General features: G+C 35.0%; 2 protein-coding genes across 18 annotated transcripts in view; one reads left to right on the plus strand and one right to left on the minus strand.

Moving 5' to 3' along the window:
- The window catches only part of CREB1 (cAMP responsive element binding protein 1), a 60,042-nt gene that overhangs the window by 15,387 nt on the left and 18,463 nt on the right, over positions 1 to 26,192 (plus strand). For 2 of the 4 annotated variants that reach the window (XR_007188466.2, XM_044381220.3), the window contains exons 2-7: positions 2,430 to 2,551; positions 8,540 to 8,686; positions 9,424 to 9,465; positions 15,747 to 15,847; positions 20,743 to 20,885; positions 24,838 to 25,020. Coding sequence is in view for 2 of the 4 variants with exons in the window: in XM_044381220.3 (XP_044237155.1) it covers positions 2,438 to 2,551; positions 8,540 to 8,686; positions 9,424 to 9,465; positions 15,747 to 15,847; positions 20,743 to 20,885; positions 24,838 to 25,020 (730 nt within the window). In the remaining 2 variants the exon portion in view is untranslated. The remainder of the gene's footprint in view (positions 1 to 2,429; positions 2,552 to 8,539; positions 8,687 to 9,423; positions 9,466 to 15,746; positions 15,848 to 20,742; positions 20,886 to 24,837; positions 25,021 to 26,192) is intronic. The other 2 variants (XR_007188467.2, XM_048214280.2) reach the window with 1 other exon arrangement.
- The window catches only part of METTL21A (methyltransferase 21A, HSPA lysine), a 64,661-nt gene that overhangs the window by 3,016 nt on the left and 35,453 nt on the right, over positions 1 to 26,192 (minus strand). For 2 of the 14 annotated variants that reach the window (XM_057304371.1, XM_057304353.1), the window contains one exon: positions 2,584 to 5,373. The exons of 3 other annotated variants lie outside the window; for them this stretch is intronic. In XM_057304371.1, the coding sequence (XP_057160354.1) occupies positions 5,360 to 5,373 (14 nt within the window). In that variant the 3' untranslated portion in view covers positions 2,584 to 5,359. Of the gene's footprint in view, positions 1 to 2,583; positions 5,374 to 17,379; positions 17,447 to 20,870; positions 23,582 to 23,625; positions 25,536 to 26,192 lie in introns of those variants that run through there. 9 more of the 14 variants (XR_003314077.3, XM_057304361.1, XM_057304368.1 and 6 more) reach the window with 9 other exon arrangements.

Below are 26,192 nucleotides of genomic sequence, written 5' to 3' on the forward strand. Positions count from 1 at the left end.
ATGGCCTGGAATAAAGCCTTTCAAAAATGGTTGGCGCATACTCTGTCTACGAAGGATGTATTATGATGATAAATTTGTATTTGTCTTCATTCTCATTAAAATGATGACTTAGGGAGAAGATGAAGAAAAGTTTATGGATTTCTCCCCTTACTTAGCTTGACTCAGTTCAGTCTTGTCCTCAAATGGGATTCACTACTACTATTCCTGAGATTAAGTTTTATTGTTTTCACATGCCATTTTCTCGCAGACCAAAAGTATGAACAACATTTAGGATACATAAACCATTTTGTTGTTGATGTTGCTTTGTTATTTTTTATGTCTTTCTTAAATTTTTTAGTTTAAAAGAGTACATATTGTAAGTATATAACTCAGTTATCCCAAATATAAAATTATTTGATAATTTTTAAGCATAGTATTTTTACTCTTTGGAAATATGGGGTAAACAATTTAGGCAAGATTTAAACAAAAATAGTAGTTTCATATGAAAAGTATCTAGGTATCTCAAAATCATGATTGAAATTCAGTTTTTGGTTCATAGTTTTCAAAATGGTATTCATGACTTCCGGTATTAAAATCTTAAATTGTACAAGTAATCCTGTAATGATGCTGATGGGAAGAAAATAAAATACTAAAATATGCAAAAAAGTAAAGGGTGAAAGTCATCATCCTATCCAATTCCACCATATCTTCCTCTCCTCAGAGCTACCACTTGCAATTTAGTATATAACTTCCCACATCTTTTTTGATGCATATACATGGGACACGTTTTACAATAATTTATTTTGTTTTTGTCTTTGTTTTTTTTTACATAAGTAGAGTTCTCTTTTACAGTATGTTCTGTGACTTGCCCTTCCACTCAGTTTGTCTTGGAAAACTTTATATGTCATTACATTACACATAGACTTCTCTCTTTCATTGCTGTAACTTCTCAAATAGTCCTTCGAATGGTGGATACTTGTTTCCAGTTTTTCACTATTGTGCTACAGTGAATATCCTTGAACATACATCTTCGTGAACTAGTCAGTAATGGAGTTTCTTACTGACTAGTAGTTTCTCTGTATTCTAATTGTGTCGGTTATATGTGGCGGATATTTTCTCCCTATGCACTTGTCTTAGTGTCTTTTTGTCATATGAATATTTTAAATAATTATGTGGTCGAGTCTGTTGATCTTTTCATTTGTCATCTCTTTTGTGGATTCTGTATTTCTAGATTATTTATACTCCTTTCCACAGAGTTATTTTTACTTCCATTTTTACCTGTCACTTAAAACTTTTTGTAGAACCCTGTGAATGATGGCAAAATGTATTAGTATGTGATATGTTCCAATGGCATGTAGTAATCACATAAGGATCAGTCGCAATTTTGATTATCAGTTTCAGAGTTATAAAATAAATATAAATTCTGGAAAAGTATTGGGGTTTTGTGTTATTTACGGAATCACTATAGGTAGTCATCACTATTAATAAATGCATTTTTGACAGGTAATATGCCAGGCACTAAATGATAATGGTAGTACATAAGTGAGAAGTAATCCTTTTTTTTTGTAAATCCTTTAAACATGATTATCACCAGAAGTTTATTTATTTCTGTTATCAGAAATATCTCCTCTTCATGTAGCTGCTGCTGCTGCTAAGAATTGTTCTCCACTAACTTTTGCTGCCATTCAGTACCAGATTACCCAATAAATACAGTAGCAAAGCAGGGTCCCAAAGTAAAAAAAGAGCAACCTTGATTAACTTAAAATTTTATTTCATGTGTGTGTGTGCATATGTAGTGTTGCACAGTGTACATGGGGTGAGGTGTCAGAATGCTAAGATTTGCAGTGTTTGGGGTCTCTGAGTTGGCTTTGTGGCTATTTATTCCACTTTTCTATCTTGATACCCCACAACTTGGGCTGATTTTGTCCCACTACCAGTAATTTCTTTGAAAGTAGCTTATAATTTTTTGTTTCTGCCCTATAATAGGGAATACCCTCATAGGAAGTACCATAAAGCCAATATCTCATAGACCCTGGTATCAGCTCACTTTTACTCTCTACCTTCTCTCCATACCTGATGACTACAGTTTGAAAAAATTAGAATCTTGCTGGCACCCTCCTCCCTCAAATAGGGGAGATTCATGGAAGAGAGGAATCCCTTCTTCCGTCTAGCTGGAACAATGAGGGAAAAGAAAGGGTTTTTGGTTTGGGGGTTTTTTTTTTCCTGTTTTTTTGTTTGCTTGTTTGTTTTTGAGGGGACTAGAACTTCTACAGCTTAGCAGACTTGGACAAGTTTGACAATAATTCAGCTAGATTATTTTTTAACTAGATTTCTGAGTTCATTTGCTAACCTAACCACCCATATACCTATTTATAACCTGAAATTTGCCTTTAAAGTCACAAAAGCACAAAGCACTGTAGTGCTTGTAACATTCTTCCATATTATTGTAGGTAACTAAATGACCATGGAATCTGGAGCAGAGAACCAGCAGAGTGGAGATGCAGCTGTAACAGAAGCTGAAAACCAGCAAATGACAGTTCAAGCCCAGCCACAGATTGCCACATTAGCCCAGGTATAAAATACACGGAGAGATTCCAGGTTCTGTCTCTTCCAAGAGGAATATGTTTTAGACAAGATTTAGTTTTTATTGCAGCGATATGCATAGAATAAGCAGAGACATTCTTAAAATATCAAAATTCCTATTTAGTATTAGCATAACTTTAGAAATGATTCAGTAACAGAACAGAAAAATGTATTGTTAAAACACTATTTGTAGTAACCTGATTCAGAATAATGACATTTTAACTAAGGGGTAGAGATTGTCTCTCTTAAACAAGGGAGGAAAACCTGATACGGTAACTGCTTTTTTTTGTATCACACAGATTTATTATGAGTATGAGAATTTAGATAATTCGAGAGGCTAAGTTTTCTATGTGTTTAAACTAAAAAATAGGATAAGCAAATAATTTGACACACAAGTAAATTTCAAGGATGATAATAGTTTTGTGTCCTAGGTCTTCTAAATATAATTCATGATTCCTTCACTTTGTCTTAAACATTCTATCTCTAGAGTTATATTCTCTCATTTTTATTTTTTGTTCTGATGTATTTTTCCTCAAATGTTTTATTAACCATTATTTGTGTATATGTGAGTAAGAAAGGTAGTTAATATAAAAGCCAAATAACAGACATAAACCTGCTAGGTAAAAGAGTGTGATATTGCCTCTTTCCGACAAAGGCTCCCAGGAGAAAATAATCCTAGCAGAGGCTCTACAGTGTTGAGCTTCAGCTTCCTGAAGAATTTAAAAGCCCTCCTAGGGAAGTCCCTGAGCAAGAATGGGTCTTGGAGAATAGGGGGCTAACCACAAATGGTTACTACACTGAACTAAAGTATGGCTCAATACTGGATCTCCAGCAGGAATATAGTCAGAAGGAGTGGGCTGCTCTGTGTTTTCTCCTAAGAGAGCTAGGGCCTAACTCCAACCCTCAGGAGTAAGGCAAAGCAGAATATATCTAGGGATGAAGTAAATACTTGGATAAGGCAGGTACAGGATTGAAGTTGGGAAAGAGCCAGGATTTCCATCGGTAAATGGTCAAGGCAAACATGCACAGATCAGAATCTGGGCTCACCCAGGCATTTGACCCTATGATAAAAAGAAGATACAATGCCAAAAGGGACCTTGGTGATGACAGCCCTCCACATAACTGTCTGTTGGGTGGCACTATTCTGTCTGATCTGGTTGTCCTCTAAGTCTGCTATATAATATATTCCTGGAAATTCCTTTCCCCCTACTGTCTTTCTATTATTGAGTTTGTATTCTTGATATAGTAAAGCATCTTTTCCAGTGGTTTCTTAAGCAAGTTTGGGTAAAAAATTCTTGGTAAAGAAATCATTTTTCTTGGGGCACCTGGGTGGCTCAGTTGGTTAAGCATCCAACTCTTGGTTTCCGCTCAGGTCGTGATCCTCCCAGTCCTGGGATGGAGACTCAGGGCGGAGTCTGCTTTAGATTCTTTCTCCCTCTCCCTTCGTCCCTCCCCATTTGTGTGTGCTCTCCCTCTCTCTCTCTCTCTCTCTCTCTCTCTCTCTCAAATAAACAAATAAAATCTTTTTTTTTTTAAAAAAAGATTTTTTCTTACAAATTTTGAAGGCATTGATCTACAGTCACCATGTGGTGTTGCTGTTGGAAAAGACTAAATCATTTATTTTCTCTCTCTGGTATCTTATTTCTCTCTGTTCACAGTGCTTCAGTATTCCATTATTAGGGTCTTGGTTGAATAGTTTTTATCCATTGTGCTATATATATTCAATGGCCCCTTTTATAGTGGAAACTCATGTCTTCAATTCTGGGCAATTTCTTTAAATTATTTGGTTGAAGATTTCTCTCCCTTTTTTTTCCTAGGATCCTTGTGATCTAGATGTTATACCTATAGGATTGTTTCTCTGATTTTCTCATCTTTTCTCTGTTGCTTTTTCTTTGTCTTTTTGCGCTTTCTGGGAGATTTCTTCAGTTTCACGTTCTAACCCATTTGTTGAATGTTTTATTTCTGCTGTCATGTTTCCAAGAATTCCTTTTGTTCTCTGAATAGTCCTTTTGTGTTTTAATAGCATCCTGTTTATATTTCACAAAGGCAATATTTTCTGTCATCTCTGAGAATATTAATTAGGTTTTAAGTTTTCTTCTCCCCACATAGATTTTCTTCTGTATAGCTTTTTGCCCTTCAATTTGTTTTGGTCTCCATCTTTCATATTAGAAGTTTTCTTCAAATGTTTTGTAATTTGTGCTTGTCTGCTCAAGTTTCAAGTAGGGGGCCAAAAAACTATCGGAAGCTCTGGATATGTTTGGGGCCTAACAACTATGAGTTGTGAGCTTCGCTGTAGGGTAATAGCAGCTTTCCCAATGTCAGGATCTTTTAAGTCTCTGTTTAGCCCCTTGTCATTGATGAGGTTCTTCGGAGAAGGCTTTACTGATCCCTTGCTTATAGGGTAAAGGCCTGGGAGCTGAGAGAGAGAAGACTGAAGGTTAGTAACCCCACCTTCAGCAGTGTCTGTTGTAGGCAGTCAGGAGACCCTCTCTCCAGAAATTAATTCTGCATTTTTCTGTCAGCATGGGGTAGATTAGTCATTCTTCCACAGGAAGTGTGGGAAGGGGATCCAGTTGCTTCTCAAAGAGCCTTCAACCAGCCTTATTTTTAGCATCTCCCTTTACTCCACCTTCCAGGGTGACTTAGATCCTGAGCCTCTTAAGGATTTTGTTTTCAAATCAGGCTTTCACTGACTCTACCTCATGAGTTGGCCTTCTGAGGTCTTCCAAGTTCATTACCATTCATCTGTCTTCTTTCCAGCTTCTAAAACTCTATTATCTCCTTTCCCATTCTTTGCTCATGTGAGTGTGCCTATAAAAACAAAATCAATTTTATGAAGCTTAATTGAAGATTCAGAAAGGAGCAAAATAATATACACATGTTTAATTTGTCATCTTTATCAGGCAGTCTTCTAGCATTTACTTTTAAGAGCAGAATGACATGGTGTTTGAATTTTAGAAAAGCTGGTTTTCTGTTCCCATTTGTGTAGTTTTCGTTCTTTTTATTCCTATTTACAGAGTGTTTTCACTTGCTCATCCAAGTCCTTAACACATACATTATGGATTTTTGTCATAATTTCCTTTCATAATTCTGATACCTGGTATTTTCTTATTGTCCGTATTTAATAATAGAAAAATATAATAAAATTATCAAATCCAAGATTGTAGTGATTTGAACAGTGAACAGAAAAGAATTCAGCCCAACTAGTAAAGGTAGAAAACCAATCTAAAACAATAATAAGAGGCCTCATTTTACTTTTGGAATTTACTTTTTTTTTTTTTTTTTAAAGTGCGGGGCTTGAACTCTCGACACTGAAATCAAGACCTGAGCTTAGATCAAGAGTCAGATGCTTAACTGACCAAGCCACCCAGGCACCCCTACAGAGATTTTTTTTTAAGGGGGAAGGAAAAAAACAATATTGGTTTTGATTATGAGAATGTAAATTTTTATGGATTTAACTAAAGAGGTAAAAGGACGATCGTTGCGCTTCCTTGTAATAGGCAAATTTGGAAACCTAAATATCCAATAATAAGGAATTATTAAACAAAGTGTAGTTTTTATTGTACAGCCATGAAAACCACTAAAAATTATTAATAGTATGAAAAGATCTTTATAATGGATTTGAAAGATAAATTAGATTCTATGATAGTGTGTTATAAAAATTGTGTGCATATATATACCTTTTAAATCACTTAGATCTACAGCAAAAATATTAACAGTGATTAGCTCTGAGTGGTAGGAACATAAGGGATTTTTATCTTATATATCTGTATTGTTTATAAGGTTATAATGAGAGGAACCATTATGTAGAATGATCAGGGTAGAGAAGGGATTAACTAACTCATTGAGTTAGCTTGTTGCATTTATTCTGTAAAACAGAGAAGAGGATGTAATAATTGCTTCAAATATCAGAAGAGCTTTTGTATGGAACTAAGAGGAGATACTCTGAATAACTTAAGGTTGTGGTTCTCAAACTTCAGTGTAGGGGAAAGTGTCCTTAGGTCCACCAAGAGAGTCTGATTTTATAAACAGGCACCCTGTGTAACTCTGTTGGAGGTAGTCCACATTTTGAGAACCAGGTAAAATCAAGCAAGACTTATAGTGGCCAGAGAGAGAATGATTAATAAGGAGGGACTTCCTAACTGCCCAAAGAAGGATGCTCCTAGTTTTAACCTCTACTTTCAGTAGAGAGCTTTCTTACCCAAGCTTCACAGTCAAATGTTTAACGGCCTGCTGAAGAAATTCACGTATCAGATCAATCCCACCATCCTCTTCCATCACCCCAACCACCCAGAAGTTTCTCCTTACTTGTGTTCTCTGTTTCAGTTGATGGCATAGTTTACCAGTTCTTATACAGACATGAAATATGTGGGTCATTCTGGATTCCTCTCTCACCTCCTTTAAGCAGTCATTCATAAAGCTTTTTCTAGTCTGCCTCCTGAATTTTCCTTAAACCACCTCTCTCATTCTCCTACCACAACTAGTGCTTTACTTCTGGCTTTATCATCTCATCTTAACTACTATGTAAGCTTTCTCAATCTCCTCCCCTCCACTTTGTTCTTTCTCTGAAGTAAATGTTTTTCATACCACCACTGCATGTGATATTCCAGAGTTCAAAAGCCCTTCAGGGCCTTTCCCAAGCTCCTGAGGATAAAGTGCAGCTTCTTTAATGTGACATATATATGGTTTTTCATGACTAACTCATTTAGCCCCTGCCTAGTTGTGTTACAGTTTTATTTTGCCCCAGTTCCTGCATTCATACAGTAACACACTTACATGGTCCAGTAGTACTGACTGTTATTTATCCCTCCTTCCCTGAAATTCTGTGCCTCTCCCCTGGGAGTCAAAAATATGCCTAATTTGTAATCTTTATTTCAAATTCACATTCTTCCCTGCCCTCCTTTTTAGGTGAGGTTACGTAGCTTTCCTCAGTGTGTGTATTTTTCTCTTGGCAAGCCTCATTACTTCACTGGATTATATTTATTTGTGTTCTTTTCCCCATGCCTTCACACATGTACCCCAATAATTTCCTTTATGTTTATAGTTTCAGTTCTGACATTGCTCCTAGCACTTGGGTCCCCAATCACTGTTTACCAAATGAGCAAAAAACACTGAACCCCTGAATGTGTGCAAGCATAGGAACAATAAATACTATGCATATATAACATAAGAGCCCTTTGGACCTGGATATTGATTCATTAAAATTGCCCTTTGTGCCTCAGGAGAAAATCAGTATCTCTTACATTCCCTCAACTCTGCTCTTCTATTCCTTTAAAAGGAAATAAATCCTTAAGATACCAACTATAATATCAGTTTGATTTGGGGGGGTAGAAATTCTCAGTTTATAATACATATTAATATTTTCTCACTAATAAAAGGCATCCTTGTAAGTCATTTAAAAGAGAAAACTATGCTGTATATTTTAGGATGTATATTTGTTCTAGACTTAGCTAAGTTTTGCCTAAGTTTGAGAGCGATTATATTTTAGAATATGGCTTATTTAACACATAATATTCTGAAGATTTTTATATTTCTTCAAAGCTAGCATATATCTTGACCTTGGTAAGTTACTTAATCTCTTGAGCACTTGATATTTCTGTCTCTGAAATGGAGATAATCGTTATTATCCAGTCTTGATTTCTTCGAAGAGCAAAATGAGAAACTGGACATGAAAGCAGGTAGGAAAATGTAAAGCACTGTACAATTAAAGTGTATTTAGTATTCAGAGGAAGTCTGAATTAATTTTACATTAAAATAGTTTTTTGTCATGTGGAAGGATTTGTAAGGGAGGGGGCATTTATAGTTTGTTTCTTTTTTAAGAATATTAAATGTAATCATTAGTTTCTTTCACACCAATGAAATACTTGTCTAGCAGAAAAGTCATCTTTTTCCTGCTAAAAAGTTGCTTCATATTGAACATGACTACTCTCAAGGAGGTATCTGTGATGGTAATTTTTTTCCATGTTCAACACCATAGGTATCTATGCCAGCAGCTCATGCAACATCATCTGCTCCCACCGTAACTTTAGTACAGCTGCCCAATGGGCAGACAGTTCAAGTCCATGGCGTTATTCAGGCGGCCCAGCCATCAGTTATTCAGTCTCCACAAGTCCAGACAGTTCAGGTATGTGTATAAAAAAGTTCTGCATCTACTTTCATAACTGTCATTTATAGTCATATCTCTCTCCTTTCATTAGTTATGGAAATAGGAACATACCTAGTTCAGAGTTTATTTTACTTTACAGTAAAGGAATATGCTGCATCTATATAGTCACCTTATGTGTAGGAATATACATACACAAGAACAGACATAAGAAAAAGACTTTTTCTTAAGCTACAGAAGAAAAAGAATTGATTGGGGAAAATCATTAAGTACATGGGATAAAGTGGAAACGTTTGGGAAAGACTAAGGCTGATATACCTTAGTTCAGGAAAATTGAGATACAAAAATAACTTCGTAATTATTTTCTAAACATGTAATTGGAAAAAATAAGCCCTTGTCAAAATTAATAACCTTACCTAAGATATTAACTTGAATTTAGAGATCGTAGAAAGCATTCTAAAACCAGCTATGTCTAGGGGTGTAAGTTAGAGTATATAACTTCGAAATAATGATATATTCAGAGATTACACTGCGCATGTTATCTTATTCTTTGGAGAGATCGTTCTTTTGAATTGAATCCAGAGGGATTAAAAGCGCATAGAGCTCTGAATGAAGGTGACTACTCTACTAAACTATAGGGAACCTAGAGCAATAAACATCTTTGCAGTGAGCTTATTGAAAGAGAAAAAAAAAGACTTGAACGTTCATTCAAGTAGGCCATAACCCCAGCCTCCCATTTCATATTTTTTGCTTCACAGTCTTCCTGTAAGGACTTAAAAAGACTTTTCTCCGGAACTCAGGTGAGTCCTAGGTCCTAGATTTGGAAAGAACTATTTTTAGAAAGGAAGGTGAGAAATTATTCTTTATGTTGTTAACCTTCTATAAACATGCAATTTAAGGTTTGCATAAGGATCTTAGAGATATTCTAGGTCTAGGCCAAACTTTTTACCTTCCCAGCCCTTAGTGTATTGCTTACTTTCGCTGTATATCTTTTCTCCTCTCCTCCAAATGGTAGTCCAGCATTACTTGAACACTGTAGCAAAAGGAAGCCCTATCTCCTGAGGTAACCAATTTATAGAGGGTTAATTGCTGAACTGCTCTTTCCTGTGGTGAGCCAGAATACACCTTTCTAAAACTTCTACTGAGTAGTCCCAGTCCATCCTCAGAAATTAACTAAGCAAATTTAATTCTTTTCCTTTTTGACCACTTCCTCTTCCTCATCTCCGGCACCTTTCCTACTTTAAAAAAAAAAAAAAAAATCCAGACTAAACAAATATCTATTTGTCTTCAGCCATTTATTATACCATGTAGCTTTGATTGCTCTTTACTATCCTTGCTGTCGTCCTGTGGATGAGAGCTGTTGTGTTTTCCTTGATTGAGTATGGTAGCTAGACTGATTGATATTTGTAGAGGGGAGAAGTGCTTCCTTTGCCCTGGAAGCATTCTACTAATGTCCTCAAAGGGCATATATTCTATTTAGTCAGCCATATTATACTATTGAGTCCTTGAGCCGTTGTTACCCACCTCTACTTCTTTCTGTTCTTATGCTTTTGGTTTGCTTGGACACTTATGTGGAAGATAAAAAAAAAATGTTTTCATGTAAAAATATCAACATGTATGAACTTCCGTACTGAAAGATACTGGGAATGGAATTTGTTACCAAGATGGAGACAGTGTTGTCCCGGTGAAAACTGAAGAATTTGACATTTCTGTGGAATCACACTACTGACCAGTAGTCTCCTGTCCTTTGCCTCAGTTTTTATTTCATTGAGTGCTACCTTATTATTTTCCATACTGTGCCATTACTAATTCCCCACTCATTTTCTTCTTGGTGATAGTAGAAAGAACCCGACCTGCTAGTCAGGAAACCTAGATTCCAGATCTTACATTAATCCTTACTTTCTCTTTTTCACTTAGAGTAGGAGGCCTTTCTATAAAGAATACACCAAAATTACCAAACTTGCTAAGATTTTAATTTTTGGTCATAATATGTGATATTTAATTGTCAATTATATTTTTAATTTTAATCTTTACTTTGTGACAATAATAATTGGGACCTGGGGGTTGTATGGCTGTTAGATAACTTTATAGAAATATTTATTCATCTTTCAAGAGGACATTTTTCCATCATGGTGAGCTATATTTATAACTGAAAGCCTGAATTCTACAAATAGAGACACAATATATTTTTTAACTTTTTAATATTTTTTTCTCTAAAGGGCCTAAACCATGAAGAATATATAAGGGTCATTTCAGCTGATTAAGAGGGATTAGTATATTAGTAACTAGGAAGTAGTTTACATCAGAAGAGGTGTTAAACAAGGAGAGAAATGGTCCTGCAAACTTCTAGATGGGAAAATATGACTATTCTAGAACATCATTTTCAAAAGGTACAAGACACAGTTCTCTTGATGTGAGAATAAGATATTAGGACCTGTGTTTCTACTTTTTAATCTAAGAATATTAGAAATTACGCTGTACTAATGTTTCATATATGGCTTGACCTTAGTGCCCTAATTTTATCCTTACGTATATCAAATCTTACAGATTATATGAGAATCCCTGCAAAAATAGTGGGAGTTACACGAACGTATAGAAGTTAACAGTGGCATCTTCACTTTTCATTTGTTAGCTTTAAATGCATTTTTAATATAGTGCAGTTTAAATGTGTCAGGATTTATGGATTATGTTACCTTAAATTATTACATTCATTCCTTCAACGAATTTTTATTGATCACATGCTATGTGCCAGTCACTGTTCTAGGTGCTATGAAAGACAGCAATGAACAAATAATACTTCTCTATTCTCATGAAGATCACATTTGAGCGAAGAGAGACAATGAAAAAATAAAATATGTCAGGTGAGGATAAGTGCTGGGAAGATGATGAAAGCAGGGGAAAGGGATAGAGAATATGGAGGGAAGGGCGTTCTGTTTTATGTAGGGTGGTCAAGGAACACAGTGAGCAGAAACCAGAAGGCAGTGCAGGAGGCTAACCCGTGCAAATAGTAAAAGCAAGTCCAAAAGGCTTAGAATTAAGAACATGCTTCATATATCAAGGTATAGTAAAAAGATGTGGTTCAAATAGAGTGAGCAAGAGGGAGAGTGGTTGGATGAAACGTTTAATAGAATCTTTACAATACTTTAATATGATGGGAAAATAATAAAAACTGTGTGTGCAAAACAGGGATTCAGTGATTATTATGCAGCAAAGTATTTAAGAGTTGTCTAACATAAGGGTAGTTACTTGTTTGTGTTTTACATGAAACAAGTGTTCTAAAGTTTCTGGTCTTTTTAATGATGGTAAGCAAGGATTTGCTAGGGATATTTACCTAACATAATATTTTTGAAAAAAGAAATGCCTTTCAACCATCCTGGAAGAAAGTGACATTTTAACAATGCAAGAGAGTAACTGCTTTTTGAAAGAGAGTTGTGCTATGGAGAGAGCATTTTGAAAGAAGTTCAGAAATGTTTTCATACTTTTTTCACTGCAAACAATATAAATTTGTCAGCTCAAAACTCAAATGTGTATACTTTTAGAACCCTGAATTCTTTAAACTATTCATAAGTCTTCAAGAGTTTCAGCAGGTACTTGTTAGCAGCATACAATAACTGAGAGCCAGGGAGATGAAAATACACTAGGTAAATCTCATCAAAAGTTTGTATAATTGGTAGATGAAAATGAAACGATTTTGTATTTAGTAAGCGTGTCAGAAATGCACTTAACTTTTATATCTACTTCTCGAGAGTTCCCTTTTTCAACAATAGCAAATGCTAAATCAGGTTTGGTTTGTTTTTTTTTTTTTTTTTAAGATTTTATTTATTTATTTGACAGCGAGCACAAGTAGGGGGAGCAGCAGGCAGAGGGAGAGGGAGAAGCAGGTTCCCCGCTAAGCGAGGTGCCTGATGTGGGGCTTGATCCCAGGACTCTGGGATCATGACCTGAGCCAAAGGCAGATGCTTAACGACTGAGCCACCGAGGCTCCCCCAGCTAAATTAGGTTTTAAAAAGCCCAAGCTTAGAATCAGATATTTGAGTCACTGTTACAAAATATTAAGTGATTTTTTTAATGAACCATATTAAATCACATCATTCTCGCTCTGTAAAAAATGAGATGATTTATGTTTAAGAAATTTACAAATATATATTTTAATATTTATACTTATATTATCTCTTTAAAAACTTTTTTTTAAAAAAACAACACTTAAAATTTACAGAGGAAATATATATGCTTATGTAAAATTTTCCTGTCTGTAGGGAAGGTGCAGGTGAAGAGAATTTGGAAATCATTATTCTAGACGTTTATTAATGTTCTTGATCCAGGGAGTAAATAACTGTACCTAAACCATAAGTCTGAACTGTGCACAAGTACTTAAGTTTCAAAGGGACCGTTTATAATTGGAGAAAGCATCTATTTTGGTTTTAGTCATTGTGTATTTAATTTTGAAATTTCAGATAACTTCAAAATGGGAAGATTGTCCTCCTTACAAACAGGAGGTATGGGTTTTTAACAAACTAAAAGAAAGTTGAGAAATACAGATCTGTAACTTTACATCTGTAAGTTGTGGTTTGGCTTTTGAAAATGTCTCAACTTCTAAGTGGCCACGGTTAAAGACCTATTTAAGGAGCTGAGGAGAGGGTTAATGAGAGAGGTGACAGGAGGTAAGGACCAGAGGAAGGGTCTCTACCACTGGAATGTGGTGGTAGTCTGTGATACCTATGATTGGGGTATCATTTTTATATGGTTATTTTTAATACCTGTTAAATATATTTTAAAATGTAATTAATAATTGTTATTTATAAAAAGAATTTTTGATATGATTTTTATTAGTCTCAGAAATGTGGATCCAGTGTATGCTTTGGATTTTGTTTTTGTTTTGTTTGTTTTGGTAGGCAGTTCATAGGAAATAGCTTCATAGCTCGTAAGTTCTCCCTGGATAATATTCCCAAAGAGGAAATATTACATTTGTTATGTGTTATTGAATAATTCTGAATTCCCTTTACATTGAAATAGTTGTAGTCACTACATAGTGACAAGTTAATTCCTTCTATCTGAAATCACAAAATCTTTCAGATCAGAGGAAAGGAGGCTTTTTTTCCTACTAAGAGCAGTATATCCACTGAGTTTGGAAAAAGAAAAAAAAAATCAAAGGCCATATATTAAAAAGCAACTTTAATTTATTTCATTTCAAAACTGCCCTGTGGGTAGTTTATATAGAATGTTTTAAAATTATTATTTTGATGACTTTCAACTTTGGAAGAGTATGCCTAAGTCACTATCTGTCCTTAAAAAAAAGGTTGTAAGGATAAGGGTCATGCAAAAGAGGCAAAGAACAACAGAGGAACTGAGGTTCTGAGAAGTACTATGAAGGTAAACACTTGTCATAGTACTTTGAGTGCAGTCTTGTTATTCCTTGAAATTCTGATGCTCTGCTAAGGTTTTTCATAGCTCCTCATCTGCTGTACATCTTGAGTTTCTGTGCAGGGACTACGCTGAGCAGGCCAGTTACAGCAGCTACAGATTAGTGGGAATTGTTCTCTGTGCTTCTTTGGCAGTAACGGTAGCATTATTACTCCGCACAGAATCACAGACTAAATTCAGCCTTGCACATCTCTTTATCTGTCTTTTCTGGATTCATTAAGTGTTGCTTGTTAATGTGTAGGTCTTTAAGAGTATAGTCCTTACACTTTAAAGTGTTTGGGTGGGGCACGTTACTTTATTGTAGGTATTTTGTGAAGCAGGACTAGATTTACCTAATTTCATTTTAGAGTGAGTGCCTTTTACAAAGTGCCGTGTCAAAATGAGTCCTGACTCTCCAGAACTCATAGGCTCAGGCCACATACGAGTCCCTGTGGGATTCCTCACGTTCCTCTGAATATGTTTTTTCTTCTTGCCATAGCCCTAAATTTTGACATGTAGCTGAACCACACAGACTCTTGCCTTCATTAAATCTAATTCTTACTCTGACAGCATCATGCACACCTAGTTCAGGAAAGAGGAGAAGGCTTCTGCTGATTAGACTAGAGAAGCTTCATGGTATAAATTTGACAGGCAGGCTTGCCCGGATGAGTGAACTTCTAGTCTAAAAATGGTCTAAAAACACCTCTGGGTTGCTGCTTCTGACAAAACTGGTTTGAGATTGGAACCAACAGGATTTTAATGCTGGTAAGAATGTCTAAAACTGAGATGCCAACTATTGATAGTGGCTCCACTACTTCCTAGCTTTGTGACTTGGGTGAGTGACTTAACCTCTTTGTGCCTTCGTCCTTACATCTACAAAGTGGATATAATAATTGTACTTGTCTAGTACCTGATATTACTCTATTAGTATTAAGTAATGTAATACACGTATGTGCTTTAGCATAGTACCGGGCACGTAGTAAGTTCTCAATAAATGCTAGTTGCTATTATTATTATTATCCCATGTAAAAATCTTTGTTCAGCTTATCTTTATTACTTTTCAGTCCAGAGATACTTTTCCAGAAATGCACAGTTCTTTACCTTGAGTTTTTGCTTAATAAAAATTGTAGAATGCCAACTTGGAAAGTCTATATGTAGACTAAACTTGCTAGAAACAACCATCTGGAACATGGTGGGGGATCACCAATCGTTATTTATACAGTTGTAAATATATTCATAAGTGTTTAAGAGCATAAGAAAATATTTGTATAGTCACTCTGTAGACTTCCGACCAAATATGTGCTCATTTATTCCTCCTTCATGTCAGAAACCTTATTTTACTTGGTAGTTTTGTTCTAACAATTGTAAGAAAACAACTGGCGGTAATATTGATGCATTCAAGATTGGTTATGTGAAGTCCTGAAAGAAGTAAAACTGAATTTGGATATCACAAAAATTTAGTTTTGACAAAAAAATTTTAGGCCCTCTGACTTCTAAAGGATAAGTAAAGGGGAAAGGAATGTGATTGGTGTGGTCGTCTCCCATAAAAATTGACTTTTTTCTACCGAATCTTGTGTAAGGCTTATATATGTCCTTCTATATTTCACTTTTTCTCAAAATTCACAAAAATTTTATGGAAACTAAACTCAATTATCAAGATAAAGTTCTTCTTTATTTTCAGATTTCAACTATTGCAGAAAGTGAAGATTCACAGGAGTCAGTGGATAGTGTAACTGATTCCCAAAAACGAAGAGAAATTCTTTCAAGGAGACCTTCCTACAGGTATGGAATTTAATAGTTAAAAGAATTTAGAATCAAAGATGTCAGGAAGCCTTAGGTAGTTACAAGTGAAAGGATGTCAGAAGACCAATTAGGTGCTCAATTCGGGACCACAGAAATTACTTCTCTTCATCTTGAGGTACTTCTTTCTCTCAAGTTGAAGTTTATAATACAGAATAAGTCCTGTATCAACAGTGATTTTTTTTTTTTCTGCTTCTGTTTTTGTAGACTGTGACAGCTGCTGCTTTTCTGTTAAAAAGTTTGGAATATATTTCATTAAGTTATAGCATTTCTAGTTATTTGTCAGTTCTGACACTACACTATTTATCTACTTAACAGCACATTTGCAAATCGTTTCTCATGCCATGGTACTTAGTAGATAACTGTTTATTAATTTAATATGTGTTTCAGGGTGATACTTTGCTGATATCCCCTAATTTTAGGGGCACCTTACTATAGTCTTTGTGTTCAGCTGTAGAGGTTGCCTAGTCCATGACTTGCCTCCAAGATGTACCAAAAACCATTTTTTTATATGTAGAAATTGGCTTCATGCTAAATATCTCCAGGAAGACCAATTCCATAAATATTCGTAAGCTTATTTCAAACTTCTAATATTTTTTCTTGTTATTAGCTTAAGTTATTTTTATTTTTCAAAGGGATGGTTAAAATTTTTTTCCATTTGGCTACTAAGCTAGACCTTTTCTCTTATCACAATTAAATGGAAGGATCCTAAATAAGTATCGATAAACTGATTTTGAGATCTTAAGAAATTTTGTTGCCAAATATGTGTTGTATGCATTTACACTCATAATTTCTTTTCTTTTTTTAATACAGCTAGTTTTAGATTTGAACTTTGTATCTCATGTTAGTTTTTAACACTTTTGATCCTGAAGCAGATCCAGCCAGGTGTTAACAAGCCACAAGGTTTCTCTGTATATAAATTCCAGGCAAATAGTTGTAAATAAGTTCTGTAAGTTCTAGTTGTAGACCTTATAAAATAAGAGCTTTAGGGCACCTGTGTGGCTCAGTCAGTTAAGTGTCCTGCCCGACTCTTGATTTCATCTCAGGTCATGATCTCAGGGTCAAGAGACCAAGCCCCGCATCAGGCTCCACACTCTGCATGGAGTCTGCTTAAGATTCTCTCCCTTTCCCTCTGCCCCTTCACCCGCTCAGTGCTCTTTTTCTCTCTAAATAAATGGAGTATTAAAAACATAAAGCAAAATAAGAGCTTTATGCTGAAAAAGATCTCTTGTTATAACCTATATCCTAGCAAGGATCATTTAAATAGTAACACCTTAATTTGTAATCAGAAGATGCCTGAGACCACAGATATGAGTTACATTCATGAAAGATAATACATCTTCCCTTAAAATCATTATGTATCATTATTTCATTTTAGGCTTATAAATTCTTGAAACCTAGCTTTTGTGTCTTGACTATAACAAGATTTTTAACAGAATTCTTATGATATGCTTGTAAGGTTGGAGAAATGGGGATTAATTGATACACCCAGTTTTATAGTGATTAAATTATACCCAGAGAAAGTTCTTGAAGGGCTCTCACTTGGTCTCTCCTGGCTTGGTATTTTTACCAGCAGTTCACCTGAAAAACATACAAGCCATACTTACCAGATTTGCAGGTGACAGAGCTTGAGAAGTGCCCTAATGGATGTGAGAATAAGTACTTTGAAAGATCATAGCAGCCAAGGGAAACACTATCAATTCTTGGTGATAATTATAAAATTTCTGAAATTGAGTTTAAAATAAAACCAGTTCTTTAAGTACAAGATTCTGGATTAAGAATTCATTTCTAAAAGATAATTATATTCTTTTAATTATCAGTAAGAGATATATATATATATGGTTGCCAAAAAAGCCAGTATACCGTAAGGCTACATTGGTAAAAACCCATTGTCTAGATTAAGGGAGGGAATTAATCCCACAGCTCAGACCACATCTGGAATATACTGTAAGAGAAAGTGAAATGTTTGTCTAAGACACAAGAATGACCTAGATGGTCTGGAACAACAATATTAGATACTAGAAAGAGGAGACAAGAAATGATCACTGGCTTCATGCAAAAGAGAAGATTTATTTGCAGGTCTAGGTAGTAGCTTTTAAACTTTTATTTTTTACCACAGTCCACAATAAGAAATATATCTTTACATTTTTCTCTGTATATACATACAATTATCCATATTCATTTATATATACCTATATCTATAGGCATATATACAGGTACACACATGTATCTACCTATATATAGGCATCTGAAGCAAAATATACAGCAGTACTCACCCTTATCATGTGTGATGTTCTGCTGTTTTTTTGTTTTACTTTGGTTGCAACATACATAACTTTTCTCATGGCGTACATATGGGTGGTGACCTAAGTTTGAAAAATGTTGCACTGAGGACCAGTACTACTCAAAATGTGGTCCAGAGACCACACTGGCAAATCAGAATCTGGTTAGAAGTGCAAATTCTCAGGCCCCTACCCCATACCTAATGAATTAGAATCTGTGGGGTGGGGACCCAGGAATCTGTTTTGACATGCTCTTCAAGTGCTTTTCAGTGCTGCAGTTTGAAATGATGCTCTAGAGCAGTGATGCCAGAGTATGATCCTTTTTTTATTTTTAGATTTATTTATTTGAGAAAAAGAGCGCACGCATGGGGAAGGGGCAGAGGAAGAGAATCTTAAAGCAGACTCCCCACTGAGTGCAGAGCCCCATGCAGGCCTCCATCCCATGACCCATGAGATCATGACTTGAGCCAAAACTGAGAGTTGGACACTCAACCAACTGAGCCATCCAGGCGCCCCCCAGAATTGATCTTTTGACCCACTGTCAGTCTATTATAAGCTGTTTAAAATAGTTGTTTCTCATTCGCAAAGAGATAAGGGAGAGACAATCATCCTTATGATAAGAATAGGAGTTTACTAAATGAAAACAAGCAGATGTGGAAAAGAAATGAGTTAACAGGTCTGAGAATTGAGATATACAATTAGTGGAATTAAAAACAATTGGCAGTTAATGGGATAAACTAGATACTAGTAGCTGATGAGAGAATTGGTAAACTGGAAGGGAACCAAAAAAGTAACTCAGAATAGAGAACAGAAATATGGAGAAAATGGGAAAGACATGGGAAAGACAGGTGAAAAGTTATGGGGAATAGAGTGAGGTGCTCCAGTAGAAGAGGCATTTATAGAATTTACAGAGGGGAAATTGGGCCAAAAGAAATATTGAAAGAGATAATAGAATATTTTCTACAATTCCAATAAAGGTAATTACATGAGTAAATATAAAAGCCAGTTTTAAAATACTTTGCTTTGAAACCCTTCTTTTTTTCTATATGATTTGAAAGACAAATGCATAAAACAATAATTATGAATTTATTAATGAGCACGCAGTGTATGAAAATGTAATTGTGACTATAGCAACATAAAGGGGCAGGGTTTGGGTAGACTGTTGAAGCTAAGTTATTAATTCATAGTGGTTTATTAGATGTTTAAGATATCAGAAATTACTTGGGTTGGGTTTTTTCCCCCCTCTTTTGTGATTATGTTACTCATTTGAAATATGGCAAGGTTCATTTTTTTAATTTATATTCCACTTTAGAATTTTTCCCCCATCCTTGTTGATATTATTTTTTAATACGTGAAACATGAACATGGTTCTTTCAAAAGTCAGAATTGTACCAAAAAATACACTCAGAAATGCCCCCTCCCAATTTTTTCTTTTTTTACTTCTTTCTTACCAACCCCAGTAGATTTAAGTAATCTCATTAAACTCCATCTGGTTTATCCTTTTCCGAGTTTCTTCTTCAATAGAAGAGCAAATACATATATATTATTTCACTTTCTTTCTTATAAAAAAGGTACCATGCTATACCCATTATCTGGATGAACTGTAGTTTATTCAGCCACTCTCCTATGTAGAGGCATATAGGTTGTTTCCAGTAGTTTGCAGTTACAAACAATGCTACTATGAATAACCTGACGTGTATTTTTGTACTGTAGTTAAGTATATCTTAAGGGTAAATTCCTGGAAGTAAGATTACTGTGTAAACATATAGTTTTGTTACATGTCACCAAATTCGTTCCTTAAGGGTTGTGCCAATTTTATACTCACAACTGTGAGAGTGTCTGTTTTCTCACAGCTTTGCTAACAGAATGTATTGTTAGACTTTTTTTTTTTTTTTTTTTTTTTTTTTTTTACTTTTTACCAATCTGAGAGTTGAGAAGTTTAAAATCAGGTTTTTGGTCTTTATTTATTTATTTATCCTAAATTTTTACGAGTTCTTTATATATTGAGGATATTGGCCCTTTATCTGTAATATATGTAAACATTTTCTTCTAGTATTGTTGGTCATCTTTTAACTTTGTTTTTGGTGTTCTTTGCCCTGCGAAAGAATTTTTTTTCTGTAGTCAATCTCTGCTTACACCTAGATTTCCAATCACAGCCTGCCTTTTCATCCAGAATAAAGAGAAATTCATCTTTTTTTTTTTTCCCTAGTCCTCATATGATTTCATTTTGACATACAGATCTCTCATCCATGTATGGCTTATTCTTGTTCTTACATTTTAAACTGCTGTCCTGGGGCACCTGGGTGGCTCAGTCAGTTAAGCCTCCAACTCTTGATTTCAGCTCAGGTCATGATCTCAGGGTCGTGAGATTGAGCCCTGCTTGGGGCTCCACACTCAGCACCGAGTCTGGTTGTCCCTCTCCCTCTGCTCCTTTCCCGCCCACACACGCACACTCTCTTTTTCTCAAATAAATACAATCTTTAAACTGCTGTCCTAAGCACTAGCACCTTTCTGCCCATTTTCTTTTCCTATTATGTATATTTAGCCAATAAGTGTTGTTTTCATTTTAGTTAATACAGTTTTCTATTTTTCTAGGAAAATTTTGAATGACTTATCTTCAGATGCACCAGGAGTGCCAAGGATTGAAGAAGAGAAGTCTGAAGAGGAGACTTCAGCACCTGCCATCACCACTGTAACGGTGCCAACTCCGATTTACCAAACTAGCAGTGGACAGTATAGTGAGTAAAAGATATTTCTGCTTTGGAAAGTGAGATTAAAAAAAAACTAATGGCTGCATTCTCTTTAAAGGACTCCTACAAGTGCCAACCCTTTTCTCAGTCTTGGATACCATTATTATATTTCCTTTACTGTTCAGTATGTAAAGTTCTGTAACAGAAGTATTTTCTTTTTTCAGGGTTTTTGTTAGGATTGCTCAAGCATATTAGCCCTTTAGGTGGTCCTTTGTTTTGTGCGGATGCCAGGAGAGTCTTGGAAGTTTTTTGAACCACTGCTTGAAACTCTAGATTTCAGTCCTTGTGTAATATATGATGTTAATAAAGGACATAATTTTTCAGATAAGATAACCATTCTTTGATGATGTTTAAGGACAAAAATGGTCTCGCTATTCATCTATTTTATTAATTCATCTTCCCTTCTAAAAGTAGCATTTTAAAATCATATTTAATGTTTTGTGGTAGGGGTTGAGAGGCTTGGTTGCAGTCTACCAGCACATTCAATTATTCTTTTTAATATAAAAGGTAATATAGTGAATTATGGTTAACATAAACATACGGACTGCTGAAATTGGCCCCCAGAAAGCAAAGATTTTTTGTGCAAAATTATCAAAGTTTCCATTTCTGTCTTGTTCCTATCTGACACTTAGGTCTCTCTTCTTATTTTTCACCCAAATCTGTTAACAGTCTTTCCAGTTCTGCTTTTGTTTGATCAGAGGCATTTGTGTGAATGGTATGTTTTTCTCTCTGTTCCCAATGCCTTTTGACTCCCAGAGTGCCTCTTACATAGATTTCTTCATTTTGATTTGTTCATTAAATCCAGTACTTCCCTTTATATAGTTTTCCCCCTCTTTCCTCTTTATTACAAATTAAATGTACACATTGACACTCCCTTGTTGCATTAATTTTCTAATACCCTGGGGTGGTCTGTGCCAGGAATGTGTATAAAAGTTTGACTCCCAAGTTAATAGTTTTCACAGTACAGCTCAACCTTGGTTTTACATAACTAATTTGCATTCTAACTATATTAAAAACAGATTCCCAGGTACCAGACTTTTTAGCTCTCCCAAAGCTGAAACTTTGAAAGTGAGCAGAAAGATGGCATTTTTGACTAAGCTTTTTGTCCACTCTCTGCTTACTGGAGTTCAGTCCCCTTTTTCCTTCTTGAATTCTTTGTTGACAGACATAAACAGGTACTATCTATGGACATGGATATGTGCATTTTTAGCCTTATATCCAAATAATTTGAGTTATTCCAGATGTGTGCATGCTAAGACATTGATGCATGAACTTTACTTTTCCCCTGCCTCAACAGAAACCTGAGGGATACAGAATACTTCCATTGGTGACAAGTGATTCAGTTATTGCAGGGATTCTCACTTGCAGGAGAAAGCATGCTCTTTTGGAAATAGGCATATCAGAATCTCAAATAGGGAAGTGAAATTTAGAAATGTGTATGTTTATTTTGACACACCACTCTTTCCCAGCAACTAAAAATTGCTAGTTTTAAAAGGTTAATCCTTTCAGATTTTTAAAGCTTTATTGCATTATCTTTATCCCTTATTCACACATAGAGCCTTGACGGAAGTGATGTAACATGTTCTTGATTGTCATTAAGAATCAATATAATGACTACTTAAATATATACAACATTATATATTTCTTAACTTAGAATCCTTTTCATCTCTCCCCAGCAGTTAAAAGTTTAGTATGTTATCTATCCATTCTTTTTCATTCTATACAGATATATATATATATACATTGTATAAATATAACTTTTATTTAAACATTCCCTCCCCCTTAAATATTTCTTCCCTGCCCCCACACACTGATGAACATTTAAGACATTTCTGTTTCAAACACTGTGACATGTGAACAGTCTTATATATGTAGTAGGGTCTCAGTGGGATAGCATCCAAAGAGTGGAATTGTTGAATCAAAGCACATCCTGCCCAATTTCTCTTCCCAGTCTCTGCACCAGTTTGTATTCCTTTCATAAATTGGTTATTTTTTTAAGTTTTAAATGCTGTTAGTAGTTCTGTCCATTACTTGGTTCACTGTTCCTGATAAAGTCTTATTTGAGGAATTCTGTTCTAAGGTAGAAACACATGTGTCTATCATTTTGAACTTGAATTTTTTGTCTCGCTAAATATAACTATAACCCATGATGTTTTCCTCTTTACTTTGGCTACTCAGAATCTTGGCTCAGTTTATGTTTAATTGTATTCTCTTCTTCCTCTAGACTTTCTGGTAGAATCTCTGTGGTAGGGCCACATCAGTTACTTGACTTGTAGCTTCCTCTTCTTGTTTTAATGAATTTAGTTTTATTGAAAGCCATCTCATCCTTTTGGAATAATCAAGTATATAAATATATAGAGAAAAACACATCTGATAGGATCAGACTTCCGTTTTCAGAATACTTTCACATACATCTCATTTGATTTTTATAGTTGTACTTAGTGGCTAGAACCAGGTATTTTTATTTTTATTTTTACAGAAGAGATAACAGATTAAAAATAACAATTCAGTGATAGAATCCGGACTAGAACCCTGGTCTCCTGGGGCGTCTGGGTGGCTCAGTCATTAAACGTCTGCCTTCGGCCCAGGGCGTGATCCCAGAGTCCCCTCCTCCGCTGGGAGCCTGCTTCTTCCTCTTCCACTCCCCCTGCTTGTGTTCCTTCTCTCACTGGCTGCCTATCTCTCTGTCAAATAAATAAATAAAATCTTTAAAAAAAAAAAAAAAAGAACCCTGGTCTCCTGATACCTAGTTTCCCACTTCTTTTCTCCCACCTTGAGTTCATTGTATATAGCCAGGAAGAAAGCTGTGTATGTTAAATACAATGGAATTTGCTTATTAACTCTATATGAGAAGTTGTGGTTTAATTCTGTTAATCTTCTGATTCCTTCAAGTCACCTGTAATATTAATCTCAGAATAGTATTTCTTTTTAATTGTCTGAGATAAGTAAAACTTATGGAAATGGCTAAAGTGAATGGAACTGGCTAACAAATGATCCCAAATAATTCCCTTCTAACAGACAAAAAAAAAAGTAACATGCATAAGTCACACATATTTGTTGACTTATTCAGTTAAAATCCATTATGGAATTTTATATGTAATATTGTGATTTTTAGTCCTCTTTCCAGAAAACTTTAAGAGGGAGAGTGTCTAGAAAGGATCCAGCCGCCTATCTTGATGCTAGTATCTGAAGGATTGCTTTGTTCAAATAAAATAATAACCTACTTCTATTAACTTTTTCCGTGTACTGTAGCATAAAGGTGAATTCTTTTTTTAATAAAGTGAAATATCTTTTAGTATGAGCCAAAGTTGATTACTTCATAACAGATGAATGACGTGTGGTTAATTACTGAATAATCAAAGGATCCTGTATGAGAATGCATGGATATGTAACTTATAGTTTATGCATTGCTAGCTGAGTTAGAGAACAGAATGCACTACTGAACTGTTTTTATTAATTATGCATTAAAACGACCATTTGTCGGGTGCCTATTACTGCCCATTTCTGTGCTAAAGAAAACTCACATTTCCTACCTTCAAGAAATTTATTGTCTAGTGGAACAGTGAATATTAAACAATTAAAATATTGCATAATTAAGGCTAGAATAAAGGAAGTATGGATCAGAAAGTGGTAACATCTTCTGAACCAAACAACTTGGAAAGGAATTTAAATCTTCTCATTTATTCTTTTAAAAAATTGTTAATGGGTATTATTATAAATTATAATATGGTTCATAGAGTGCATTTGTATTATAGCAATTGGATGTGGGATTCCTGAGCAGAAGGTTACTTGAGTATACCAAATCTTTCTTGGCAGTGTTATTTGCTATAATAATTTCTGTTGTCTATGTCTTACACGTTATTCCACTTTGAATTCAGTATGTTGTAAGTCTTATATGGTATTAATTAAACTGATAACAATAAAATCCATTGGGTTTTAGTTGCCATTACCCAGGGAGGAGCAATACAGCTGGCTAACAATGGTACCGATGGGGTGCAGGGCCTGCAAACATTAACCATGACCAATGCAGCCGCCACTCAGCCGGGTACTACCATCCTACAGTATGCACAGACCACTGATGGACAGCAGATCTTAGTGCCCAGCAACCAAGTTGTTGTTCAAGGTAAGAGAATTCAGAATTCACAAGTATGGTAAATTCTTTGAAAGGTTAAAATTTTATAAACTCAGAAAAAGTAAGTATGATACTGCAAAACACTATGAAAATGTAGTTAATTTTTTTCATTATTGATAATGTTCTCCATGAACTCTTCCATTATTCCAGTTGGACCCAAATGTCATGGCATAAAAACAACTGTTTTCAGTTTTAAAAATATAACATCGTTAACACTTTTAGCATTTGGGGACAGAAGACAGGGTGGGTTACAGGGCAAGCAGTGAAATTAGGAGTTAGGAAAGCTAGATTCTAGCTCTAACTGCATAGATTTGCTATATGATCTTGAGTAAGACTCACCTCTCTGGGCCTCATTTTTTTTTTTTAATGTGTCAAATAAAGAGTTAAACTAAATCACCGGTGAGAATCTCTGGAAGTTCTGGGTGCCTGGCTGGCTCAGTTGGTAGAGCATGCAACTCTTGTTCTCGGGGTTGTGAATTCAAGCCTCATATTGGATGTAGAGCTTACTTTAAAAAAAAAAAAAAAAAATCTTTGAAGGTTCAAAATTGTTTCTCTGCTTTTTATTCAAAAGAAATTTACATGCTCATTTCTAAGATCATCATTTTTTATTTCAAATGAAAATAGTATGTTCTGAAAAATCTTATACCAGTATGCAAGTCTACTGGTCTGTAGAGAAAACGTAGTGGTTAAATCCTTGATGAACTATAGAAACAGCTTTTTTCTGTTTTATTTTTTTTTTTAATATTCTTGCTTTAGGAATCTTTATGGATAGGAGTTGACCATTTTTCTTTGAATCCATTTGAATATTTTAAGAATATGATTTATGTGAGATTGAAATTTGCATATTGAGGAAATAATGTTAAAATCTGTATCTAAAAATATTTTTATTAATAACATATTTTGCCTGTTAAATAATGACCATTGTACCCCTTCAGCATGGATGATAATTTCTGAATAATCCTAAAACACCAACTAGAGAGTCATCATTTATTTTTAAAGGCCCTAATGTATTTACAGAATATATTCTGTTACTAAACAAATAATATTTGAAGAAGATAATATTTTGCTTATTAATGGGAGTAAAACACCTTTTCACTTTACATGCAGGTACTCAAAAATTGTAAAGCAGGATGTCAGTGAATTTGAATTCTGAACGTCAGTTT

Source organism: Ursus arctos, unplaced genomic scaffold (assembly GCF_023065955.2).
Source record: "Ursus arctos isolate Adak ecotype North America unplaced genomic scaffold, UrsArc2.0 scaffold_1, whole genome shotgun sequence".
NCBI classification, from domain to species: Eukaryota; Metazoa; Chordata; class Mammalia; order Carnivora; family Ursidae; genus Ursus; species Ursus arctos.